The sequence below is a fragment of the Erythranthe guttata genome, chromosome 5, assembly GCF_056151865.1.
Source record: "Erythranthe guttata isolate IM_541 chromosome 5, IM_541, whole genome shotgun sequence".
Taxonomy (NCBI): Eukaryota; Viridiplantae; Streptophyta; class Magnoliopsida; order Lamiales; family Phrymaceae; genus Erythranthe; species Erythranthe guttata.
In genome coordinates, this window is record NC_142537.1 from 7,303,839 (window position 1) to 7,316,049 (window position 12,211).

A 12,211-nucleotide genomic window follows, 5' to 3' on the forward strand; every position below is an offset into this window, starting at 1 on the left:
TGAAAGCTTAATACAATATAATTTAATTGTCGCTTGTTTCTTGTTGAAGTTCACATTATGATCAATCTCGTCCCTCACTTTTCTTAACATGGTTAGAACTTTCGGTATAATTTTCTCATAACTCAACATAAAATCGTTATATACCATTGCTGCTTTAAGAGTTTCCGCTCGTGAAAAAAGGCTCTACAGTGCATTGAACTAATGGTACAATGAATAATATACATGTAAAAAAGATTAAAAATATATATATATATTGAAAATAATACTAAAAGTAATTTCATAAATTAATAAGTTATTAATTAATGTATAAATTAATAATTATTAATTTATCGATAAGTTAATATTTCGCTAAATTAATGAAATTTTGATGGTCCCAACTGTATTAATTTATAGAGGTTTAACTGTATTTTGAACATTAATAAGTAATTATTATGTCATCCTTATCAAATACCCATGCGAAATTAAAAAAAAAAAAAAAAAAAAAAAAAAAAAATTGAAGAATCGCATTAATAAGTATTTATATGTCATCCTTATCAAATACCCATGCGAAATTAAATTAAAAAATAAAAAATAAAAATATTGAAGAATCTTACTAGACATCTCCGAGACTGTCGGTGTTAAGTTGAAATAAAAAAATAAAAAAATTAAACAATAAAAGAAGAAGAAGAAAACATTCAAATAAAAGAATTAATTGACACTCATCGTTCACTTTGTGACATGTCTGACACAATAAATACTCGCACCCCCACTCCCCACCCACCACCCCCCTCCCACAAACATCTCTCTGTAATCGCATTACTCTTTACATAATATAACAACTAGAAGTAGTAGAAGAAGAAGATACATCTCTCTCTTGAAGCACGGAATCTGACTCAGTGAGTCACTCCGTATATACTCAGCGCTCATACTTACTCTCCAGGTTAATCTCTTCTCTTTTTTCAACTACTTGTTTTTTTGGTTCAATCATCTTCATTTTCAGTTAATCAATTATAGTAACAATGAACTTAGTTGGATCCTGAATTAAGAATCTTTGCTTCATCTACTTTTTTTTCCGAACAGATCTCATCAATTTATATACATACATGTTCGATTGAGGTAAAGATTTGTTTTAGATGCTGTTTTTTGATAAAACCTAATCTCGTAAGATCTACTTTCTCTCTCTGCTTTATGCTGTGCATTAAATCTCTGTGAATAAATTTTCATTTAATAGGGGTGAGTACTTCTGGATGATTTACTGAGCATTAATTTATAAATCAATGGCTTCGAAAATTCACGCATCATCGGGGATTAAAGGGCGAAGCCGGCTCTCCTTATTCGTCGTAATCGGCCTCTGCTGCTTCTTCTACTTGCTAGGAGTATGGCAAAGGAGTGGTTTCGGCAAGGGAGACAATTACGCAATCGAGATCAACAAACAGCAAGCGAACTGCAACGAAGTCTCGCCCTCCCTCGACTTCGAAAGCCACCACAACTACGTGGCGCCCGTTCATTCGTCGGAGGAACCCAAATCGAAAGTATTCAAACCGTGCGATGTTAAGTACACGGACTACACTCCTTGCCAAGAGCAAGATCGTGCCATGAAATTCCCTAGGGAGGATATGGTCTATAGAGAGAGGCACTGCCCACCGCAAAACGAGAAATTGCAGTGCTTGATTCCGGCTCCCAATGGGTACACGAGCCCTTTTGCTTGGCCCAAGAGTCGGGACTATGTTTACTATTCGAATGTGCCTTTTAAAAGCTTGGCGGTTGAGAAGGCCGTGCAGAATTGGGTGCAGTTTGAGGGTAATGTGTTTAAGTTTCCGGGGGGTGGGACTATGTTTCCTCAGGGGGCCGATGCTTATATTGATGAGCTGGCGAGTGTTATTCCCATAGCCGATGGATCCATTCGAACTGCCCTTGATACCGGTTGTGGAGTATGTTTCTTTCTTTCTTTCTTTCGTATTTTGTAACTAATTTTAGTTTTTTTTTTTAAGTTTACTCAATGAGGGCAATTTTTATTTATTTATTTTATTTATTTTTTGGCAAATAGGTTGCTAGTTGGGGTGCGTATATGCTCAAGAGGAAAGTGTTGACAATGTCGTTTGCGCCGAGGGATAATCACGAGGCGCAAGTGCAATTTGCATTGGAAAGAGGTGTGCCTGCGATTATTGCAGTTCTTGGATCGATACAGCTTCCTTATCCGTCTAGAGCTTTTGATATGGCTCAATGCTCGAGGTGCTTGATTCCATGGACCGCCAACGGTATGTAATAATTGTTGCAGCATAATAATCTTTTTATTTAGAAATTTGGAATATGGAAATCGGGTAATAAATTCGGGACATGGGAGTATTAAAACGTGGAATAATTCAATTACGATTCCTCATCATTGTTCATAATTGTTCTTCTAAGATGTCTCAATTATCATTTTTTAACGAGGAAAATGGAATAATTAGTATCGAATTGTGGGAAATATCGATTACGTAATATATTAGTGGTGATCAGAACTTGGATGAGTTCAAGAATGTTTTCTGATTTTTGCCGCCTTTACTAAATAAGTTAAAAGATTCCGTTTCTTTTCGACTTTACTAAGCCTTTTTCATGGACGGGAAATCGTCAAATACATGTGAAACAAATGAATCGTTTTGACTTGCAAACCGTATGATTCCTCGTCAATGATCATAATTGTTCTTCTAAGATGATCGATCAATTATCATTTTGACGAAGAAAAAAATTGGAAAATTATAATATTTTCGGGTTTCTGCTTTGAGAAGTTTTTCAAATAGCAAACATAAATAATTAAAACAAAAGATTCCTTTTTTTTTTCTTTTCTTTCATCAAAGTACCTCTAATATTCACATGTTTTTTTTTCATGTATTCTAGATGGGACGTACTTAATGGAAGTTGACCGAGTTCTTAGACCCGGTGGATATTGGGTTTTGTCGGGCCCTCCAATCAATTGGAAGACATACTACAAAACATGGAAAAGATCAAAAGAAGATCTAAAAGCTGAGCAATCAAGAATCGAAGAGTTGGCTGAATCCCTTTGCTGGGAGAAGAAGTACGAAAAAGGAGATGTTGCCATCTGGCAGAAAAAAGTCAACGACAAATCTTGCGCTAGAAAATCCGACAACTTTTGTCAGTCTTCGGATGATGGTGATGTATGGTAAGTAAATTACGACTAAGTAAAAACCTTTATACATTATTCATCATTCCTCGATTTATCTCATCCGAACATGTCATGATAAGTTATGTTACGAAGTCGAAAGTAACAATCCCATGTTTATAATTACGTAACAACCTTTTCTTTATTATTTTTTAAATCGTGACTTTTATTTTTAGGTACAAGAAAATGGAGACATGCATAACTCCTTTCCCGGAGGTGAAGAGTTCCGATGAAGTAGCTGGAGGAGAGTTGAGCAAATTCCCAGCCCGTCTTTTCGATGTGCCGCCGCGTGTACGCAGTGGCGATGTGCCAGGTGTCACAACTGAATCCTACGAAGAGGACAATAAACTTTGGAAAAAGCGTGTTACCAATTACAAAAGAATTAACAGGTTACTGGGTAGCCCAAGATATAGAAACATCATGGATATGAATGCTGGCCTTGGCGGCTTTGCGGCGGCATTGGATTCGTCCAAACTGTGGGTGATGAATGTGGTCCCCACTATCGCCGACAATACTTTGGGTGTTGTCTTTGAGAGGGGCTTGATCGGAATTTATCACGATTGGTAACCTTTCCTTTTTTTCTTCTTCACATTTAAAAACAAGAATAAAAGTTGCAGAATATTTATTATTATATTGGGGAAATTACACAGTTTGATGATGTCGATAATTAGTTTTTTTTTTTTAATTTTATTTTATTTTATTTTATTTCAGGTGCGAAGGTTTTTCTACTTATCCAAGGACGTACGACCTCATCCACGCGAGTGGCGTATTCAAATTATACCAGGACAAGTAAGCACACACAATTCCACCATTGCTTTAATTCTTCTTGAGGATGTTTTCGGGTTGTAGAATATTCAAGAAACTATTTGTTCATTATCGGGTTTATGAAATTTTATCTAGAAAAGAGAGAATGTTTATCAGTTCGAAATCGGCTATCGAAATTGGAATGATTTGTTTTTTTGTTTTGTTTTCGTGTTTTTTCAGGTGTGAATATGAAGACATTTTGTTGGAAATGGATAGAATATTAAGGCCGGAAGGGTCAATAATATTCAGAGACGAAGTTGAAGTAGTGAATAAGGTAATGAAAATAGCAGAAGGTATGAGATGGGATACTAAAATGATGGACCATGAGGACGGCCCACTTGTCCCCGAGAAAATACTCGTCGCCGTCAAGCAATATTGGGCGGCTGCTCCTGCCAACGAGACTTCCACTTCCGACCAATAAACCCACTCCGTATCTATACTACGACAATCTCAGAATTATATGCATTTTTATTAATGTTATACCTTGGCAAGTAATTAAGTTGGTTCTTCACAAGTAACATTGAAACACCTTAGTAACGAGTAGGTGTTGGATTTTCATTATTTATTTATTTTAAATTAAATCGAGTGTGACCAGTTTTTTGGCATTGATCAATTGTATCTAAGTTTACTGTATTTGTTGAGTTATTAATGGAGAAATAAAAATAGCAAAACTGGTCTTCATGTTTGATTTGTCAATTTTTTTTTAATATGGGGTGTTTTGATCGTAACTTTCTCACACGAAATCCGATTGTAATGGTTCAAGTTGCATTTGAAAGCACGTACAAATCTACATCATTCGTGTTTTGCAATTTCTGACACTTCATTCGGATTATGATCAAAATTGTATTGAAATAATGCGACAGTTATATTTACTACGAAAAAAATTACGTAAAAAGTGTTTTCCGTTGAATCTCCTGCCGCGCGCTCTATTGGTTTGAAACTGTAACAAAATTAAACATATAAATCTCTCATTTCGATTAAGCTAATTCAAAATGAAATGTTGTAAACAAATAATTATGAACAAATTTTGTCGTTAATTAAACCGTAACTTTCTCATACAAGCTTCGTTTTATAATAATTCTAGTTGCTTTAGAAAGCCTGTAGAAAAGATATTCGATTATGTTTGTTCTGCAAAATTCAAGATTCGATTTGTGTCACGCTAAGAAATCAATGCAAAATATTTTTTAACAAAATGACTATTCTTGTCGAGGACTTGTATGATCGATTTTTTTAATTCTTACGATCATCAGGTGTATTCATAATCCCCTTGCAATCTATTATTGCGGAGAACTGGATTAAATCAAATTCGCCGAGAGGCAATTTAAGGATAAAAGGCAGATCTGCATACAACCTAATAAAGCAAAACTTGGATAATAATAGAATACATCAATCCGGCAACAACAATGTAAGAACATAATATCTTACAGAAATAACAATGGAACGAAAGTGTCGTGACTTCAAATTTAAAGAGATACGATAAATCACACAGCAATCCTGAAGAGGGGTTTTTTAATCAAGGAAACGAACCATTACTCACACAAGATACAAATACCTCACACAACATAATTACAGTTCGATAATCAAAAAACACAATGGTGACACTTTTGGTGCAGCAGCGTCAAATAATATCAAATCAAATAGGGTGCCACGTCACATAATGATGCAGCAGCGATTTCTTTCCTCAGATGGTTGAGTTGCAGATTGCTGGTACCTGTTTGACTCGGACGGGTTGTACGTAAATTCTGAGGTATCCAGCCCATACTGTTAACACAATTATTAAGTCAGATGTCGGATCTGGGTCTAGTTTTTTTACCACTTTATTCAATTTTCGAAAAAAAGAGACAATCACCCAATGATTTCAGGCAAAACTACTAAATGACTGAAAGAGAACATAATAATGCTGACAAAAACACACGACCCCATACATCTAGGCCTCGTTTGGTTGCCAAGATAAGATAAAATAATCTAATGAAACCCAATTATATTGTTGGACCTTCCGTGATCCAATAAAAACATGCTTAGAAGGCAAGATAAGCCATGATAACATAATATTTGCGGGTCGACCCGGCAAGTTATTGGGGATACCAAACATCAAACAAAGTCCTATTATTAAGTTAATCATGGCTAATCTCCCCAACCAAACGAGGCCCTAGTGTATTATTTAAGCGGCACAGTAAGGATTGAACATCCCTAATTTCCAATTCAAATCAAAATCGACATAATCAGCTGTCTCTCCGTATCTTATCACATACCCATCTTCTAATCCAACATCAGCATCGGCTAATAGTTTATTTGCCTCGTATCATATCTTGAGTTTTCATCTTTCTTAGTACCTTGTGGTAGAAAACTGGGAGAAACTCTTTTTAATCTTTCCTATGGGGAAGTGGTTATTAATTTGAGGGCTCGCTCTAAACTGATATTTCATTGTACTCGGATTCAACTGATATTTCATTGTACTCAGATTCGTGGGCTCTAGCTAATTTTGTGAAGTTGAGAGGCAATTTTGACTTTGATGGCTACATCTGTCTGGATTAAAAAAAAACGAAGCAAACATGTGATTTAGGAAAGATTGTCTCTGCTGTGATTTAACTAGACATGCAAATGTGTGGTATTTATTCAAATTGCGCACTACTTAGCTTTAGAGTATACGTCAAGCAAAATCCAAAGATACAAAGCAAACGAGCCCCATGATATTCACTGTTGAGGAACTACCGTTTTCTCTTCCCCTCTTTCTATTTGCCAACTGAAAATAGAACGAGAAACTCCCCAAACTTATAGATTCTAGGATCTAGATAACCAGAGAGCTTTTATTGAGCTCTTACTATCATATTTACTCAAAAGGTGAACTGTTTAAAGACGGAACAATTTTTTTCTAGATGGGATAGAAGAAAGAAGGAACAAGCTGCAACTCTTTAAGGAAATCAACTGATCATCACAGAAACATGCTTGTGAAAATGCATATTTGTGCAAGTTCTTGTTCACATATATATATATATATATATATATATATATATATATATATATATATATATATATATATATATATATATAGTTATATAGTTATATAGTCTTTATACTATTCAAGATAAAATTACTCAAAATTATGCAGTTAATCGCACTACAACTTCTGCCTTTATGAGATTATACATGGATTAGAACTCAGACAGCCTATAAAGATCATATCCAATTTATAACAATTAGTTTAATCAATCAATAGAGACACGCCGAAGAGAGAGAAAGATACAACTCTGTCCTATGTATATATCAGTGAATGTATATTGGTAACAAAAGAAACAAGAGGGGATTTTGTTTATTACGAAAGAGGGTTCAAGATCATGTTGTTCATGGGTTGAGAACGGGAATTGAACTCTAGAAGGTTTGGGCTCTAGAAGGATTTGATGCTGTTTTTTAATACCACAAACTCTAACAACAGTAAATAATCCAGATCTCGAGACAATCATATATTACTATTTGATAATGGAACCGCAATTGGTATTGACACGTAATTAATCAGATTGGTTATTACCGTAGCTGTTAGGCTGTTACCCCCAACCATATACAACCTTAATGTTTCTAGTGTTGAGGACAAGCCTGTCATTACGTGGTCAAATAAAGTAGCTCGAAAGATCTTAAAAGAGAAGTTCAAATATCATCACATTTTTTTAAACAATCTTAACCTACTAAACATCTTATATTTTTACGTACAAGGTCTTCTTCTGAATATTTTATCTAGTAACCTAAAACATGTTAGAAGCACCTGCACCTCTCGTAAAATATTTTCAAGCTTAGCTGAATACCATCTTTACCAACACACAATTATCAAGTCCATATAAAACAGGAATGAAGACATGTTATTCTTCTAAGAGCTTTATAAGGATTCTATTGTTTCCAGCTTCACGCGAGCTAAATTCTAAGCATTGTTACTTGTATTCGTTGATTAGCACTTAATCCATTACTAATAAAAAAATCATCGAACAGCTAAATCAAAAACAAAATGTAACATGAAATCGAAAAAAGATTCTCTCAAGAAAAATAATGTATTGACAAGGCAAAAAGGGAGTAAAGACATTTGTCACCTTTTCCCTCATACGAGTACTCCAAGAGTCAGTTCTGCTTGTACGCTGATCTAGGTTGTTAGTGACAGGGGGGCCAGTGACTGGACCGCCAGCTGGCCTATTTATCAATGGCTGCCGGATCTGTTGTCTGGACCCACCTATATATTCTTCATCACTATCATAGTCTGATGGGCTATTTGCAGCCCTTACAATAAGTGCTAACAAAAATATCAGCGCCTGCACATTTTCATTATCGTTAATACAATTGGAAACACTAATGAATTCAAACAGATTTAACAATCTAAACCTTAACGATAGATGCCAAACATTTATTCCTGCCATTAGGACCAAATATACGGTATACCACAATTACTTGGTAAAGACAACACTAAGCAAATAAATCATAGCAAGGTCTATAACTAGATCTGGTATATGACCTAAATTGAACTTGCATAACCAACCATTTGGTAATTGACAGTGGAATTCTTAGACGATATACACACTCGTTTAGATAGCTAAAATCTTTGTTGCCTATATAGTATAAACAGTTTTTCGATAAAAAATATAGTATAAACATTTTTTCGATCTATATATGAGGATATGGGTATGAGAGACATTGGCAATAGCCTTACCTCTAGTATAACAGCACCAAGAGCAACCCACTTGACAATTTTCCAGTGGTCATCCAGAAAGTCATATATCATAGAAAAATTTCCAGTCTTGTCGGTTGGAATTTCCTGTGCAGTTTACATTTTATCAGAGTCCCGAATAATAAGAGTGGAACTAAAGACAACAAATATAGTGAAACTTACGTCTTTCCAGTCATCGTCAAAGAATATAAAAGCAGCAAATCCCAGCTCGGCCAAAATCAACAAGATCACCAGTAATGAATACTTTATTATCTTAAGGAACCCCAATCATGACAAAAGAATAAATCACAATGTCGACAGTCATTTCTGTGATTCTACTATACAGCTTAAATGTTCAAACCAATGTGCAACAGATTCAAATAATGCAAAAGCTTTAGGATAGTAGCGACACACATTCTGCAAAACGAGACAGCTTGACCATTTACATGCTACATCAGCAATTCAAGTACCCAGTCACATTAATATGAATAAAATACTTTAGTGTAGCAGACAGATCAACAGTATAAAATGAATAGAAAAGGATACACAAGTGAGGCAGCAGCCATTCCGTGTAGCAGTTCCAATGCAACCACAACAAGCAATGAAAAGAACAATTCCACCAAGCCCAATGAAAAGATAAATAAACCTGCAATTCAAGTCAACATATTCATTTTCCGGAAACAAAATATCATTAAATAACTAAAGACGGCTAGTTGTTCGCGTACCATGCTTTGGGCAGTTTGTCGAAAATGTTATCAGCCAAAGAAACAGCTAATAGCATGGGCCGACCGAGCTGCACAAAAGCATCGGTCGAAGGGGGAAGTGCGGCATCACCACCATCATCATCTGAAGAGATATTCTTGTACTCTACAAAAAGGTATACTCCATACCCAATCATACACAAACCCACAAGAACTAACAGAAAGTTCAACAGCTTCAACAGACATTCCCAGAAACCCTTACACGCCATTCCCAAAAACCAATCTCCGATTCAATTATTCCTTTAATTTACAGTTTCTATTACTTCAACTCAACCCCTTTGTTTGTATCCTGCAAAATAACCCCAATACTAGAAATTGAATAATCGAAAAAAAACACAAAAAGAAAGGCATTCAACAATGAAGATTAAACATTCAAAAATTGAAGAATAAACAGTATAATTAACAAAATTCGAAAGCAAATTAACGGAAGCGGATCGCAGATAAAGGAGATATGATGGTAACTAACTGTAAAAAAATGGAGGATTGATTACCAGGAGGAGGAGGATCGCAGAAATCAGAGGAAGGGGGGAGAGATAAAATAAGATGAGTGGATTTTATTGAAGAATTGAGAGATCGAAAAAGCAATAGAATGAATGAAGGTGTGACTTTTTGCTTTGCCAACCAGGTCGCATAATTTCCTTTTCCTAATATATTTATTTATTTTCCAATTATTTAAATTTAGTATTAATCCTTATCAGACCTCTATTTGCATTTGTTGTCCTTTTGACTTCATTAATTAGATTTAAAATGGACTGCCTAATCCAATATTTGTTTACTGTGGTGCATAATCTATTTGGAGTTTTTGATAAAACTCCCTCAAATCTTTTATTAATATGGAGAGGTCCTCAAATCTTTCATTAATAGGGAGAGGTCCAATCTATTTTTCGTTATTTGAAATAAACCTATGCACTTTTCTCATTCTCTCTAATTCCGGGCTCCTTCGACCCAACACCCAGTGATAAACATCGGGTGGGTCTTCAGCCGCCACGTGTTCTTTTTTTTTATTTTTCTAAAACCCCTAAAGGTAAACCCTAGCGGGGAAATATATTATAAAATAAAATAAAAAAGACGCGTGGCAGCAAAAGACCCACTCGGTGTTTATCACCGAGTGTAGGGTCGAAGAAGTCCTTATTTTGTTATCTAATTTTTATTTTTTCATTATTATTAGATGTATTAATTACCATCAACTAAAGCATAATCGATTAAAGAACTAGCTACTGAAAATAACAAAACACAACTATAATAAACGTCGTGTTTCTCAAATTCATTCCACAATTCATGTTTCACACACAGTTGTTGGAATTCTTCGAAATTCCACATTTCTTCATTAACGAAGATCTATTTTTCAAGACATGTCTCACCATTTGCAGCCGTTTCTCGTAAGCTCACCTATTTTACTTGTTTCATCTTCTTATTGTTCAATTTTACTCAAAATAAAAAATAAAAATAAAAGTCCCTCTGATTTGAATTCAATTCCGCAGCGTTACTGGGAATTCACAATCACATATATACCCGACATACATACATATGTCGATTTCTTACAGAAAAGCCATAATAAAAACTGCGCCTTTTTGTCGTTGTTTATTGTCAGTGGATTTGTGTGAAAAAAGATAGGAGAGAAAAAAAAAATAGAGAAGAGAGAAGACGGTAAATGAGAAAGAAAAGAATAATGAAATTAGGGTTGTTGAAAGACAATATGAAATTTAATGTCTAAAAATTAGCTAAAGTATAACCTAAGGGATTTTGTAAAATTATTTAATTGAGGGGATCTACCTTACATGACTTTTCCAAATAAGGGGGGTCTTATTAATTTTCCCAATCTATTTTTTGGTGTATGAAATATCAATTTTACTTTTGTTTTGTTGAAATAAGTTATTTTAAGTTGTAATATTAGAAAAATGAAAAGTTCAATTTGCACCCATACTATAATGTTTGTCACAAACACCCTTCTAAGCTAGTAACAAAGATGTTGGTCATGTTGGTGTGTCATGTTGACTTTCTCTTGTAGTTTTTCTTATTTTTGTTGTACTTGTTCATCAATTTGATTAGGCTGAAAACACAGCTCATCGTAAAAAAGAATCGAAGGGAGCAAACGAAGCTTCAATCTTCATTTTATGTGCATGTATCATCCTTCATCATTCCAAATTCGAAGATTGATCGTCGCCTCCCAATAAAAATAGATAATGAGGTGAAAATCAAGAAGAATCTACGGAAAATGGGAATCGACCCTCTTACCCACAAGCCTCCACCACCGACAAACCACCATTGGAAGCGGCGGCGTGACCAAGACAATTGAGGAGGGGGTGGAGCCCACTTCATGGCAATACTCAACCTTATTATAGAGTCGGTCTAAGACAAAATCGAATGTTTATTTGACTCTACCATTGACTACATTTGATAAAATCCCTCTGATTGAACTCCATTAAATTTTGCTCCCTTCTGATGAAAATTCATCAATTCCGGCCCCTCAACATCTTTCTCCAATTCATGCCTTGATGGTTGTTGGTTGTAATACTTACACGCAAGTAAAGGTATCAAACAAGTAAATATAGCGAACAATTAAGTCCGAGTATCTATCTCACGAGAAATATTCAACTATCTATTCTTAAGCACTAGATTTTCCAATTATGTTCAGGCTCACCCTATACAGTCGAATTTAGAGTTGATTAAACTAAATTATAATTAAATTAAATTAAATTAGAAGCAAATTAAAAGGCAAGATAGACCAAGTAAGAAATTAACACGAAGATTAATCAAATTAAAAAGACCTAGGATTTTATCTTCCCCTATGCGATAATTGATCCCTCAATTCCGTCAAGTATG

The 12,211-nt window shown here is 34.9% G+C and overlaps 2 protein-coding genes across 4 annotated transcripts; one reads left to right on the plus strand and one right to left on the minus strand.

Annotated features, from left to right (window-relative positions):
- Positions 1–680: 680 nt before the first annotated feature.
- Positions 681–4,624, plus strand: LOC105950274 (putative methyltransferase PMT14). 2 transcript variants are annotated; one of them, XM_088818743.1, is made up of 8 exons: positions 681–919; positions 1,060–1,095; positions 1,211–1,910; positions 2,027–2,237; positions 2,857–3,139; positions 3,316–3,702; positions 3,851–3,928; positions 4,124–4,624. In XM_088818743.1, exons 3-8 carry the CDS (start codon positions 1,257–1,259, stop codon positions 4,362–4,364), a joined length of 1,854 nt encoding a protein of 617 aa, XP_088674869.1. In that variant the 5' UTR covers positions 681–919; positions 1,060–1,095; positions 1,211–1,256; the 3' UTR covers positions 4,365–4,624. The 2 variants fall into 2 exon arrangements, with proteins under 2 accessions (XP_088674869.1, XP_088674868.1); XM_088818742.1 differs by lacking the exon at positions 1,060–1,095 and having other exon boundaries at positions 683–919.
- A 671-nt stretch (positions 4,625–5,295) lies between these two features.
- LOC105962840 (tobamovirus multiplication protein 2A) lies at positions 5,296–10,126 on the minus strand. 2 transcript variants are annotated; one of them, XM_012987177.2, is made up of 7 exons: positions 9,880–10,126; positions 9,353–9,677; positions 9,174–9,273; positions 8,811–8,891; positions 8,631–8,735; positions 8,020–8,235; positions 5,296–5,704 (listed from the first exon to the last, which is right to left on the minus strand). In XM_012987177.2, the coding sequence occupies exons 2-7, from the start codon at positions 9,595–9,597 to the stop codon at positions 5,594–5,596; spliced, it is 858 nt and encodes a 285-aa protein (XP_012842631.1). In that variant the 5' UTR covers positions 9,598–9,677; positions 9,880–10,126; the 3' UTR covers positions 5,296–5,593. The 2 variants fall into 2 exon arrangements, with proteins under 2 accessions (XP_012842631.1, XP_088674870.1); XM_088818744.1 differs by having other exon boundaries at positions 9,353–9,678; positions 9,884–10,012.
- Between the last annotated feature and the right edge of the window lie 2,085 nt (positions 10,127–12,211).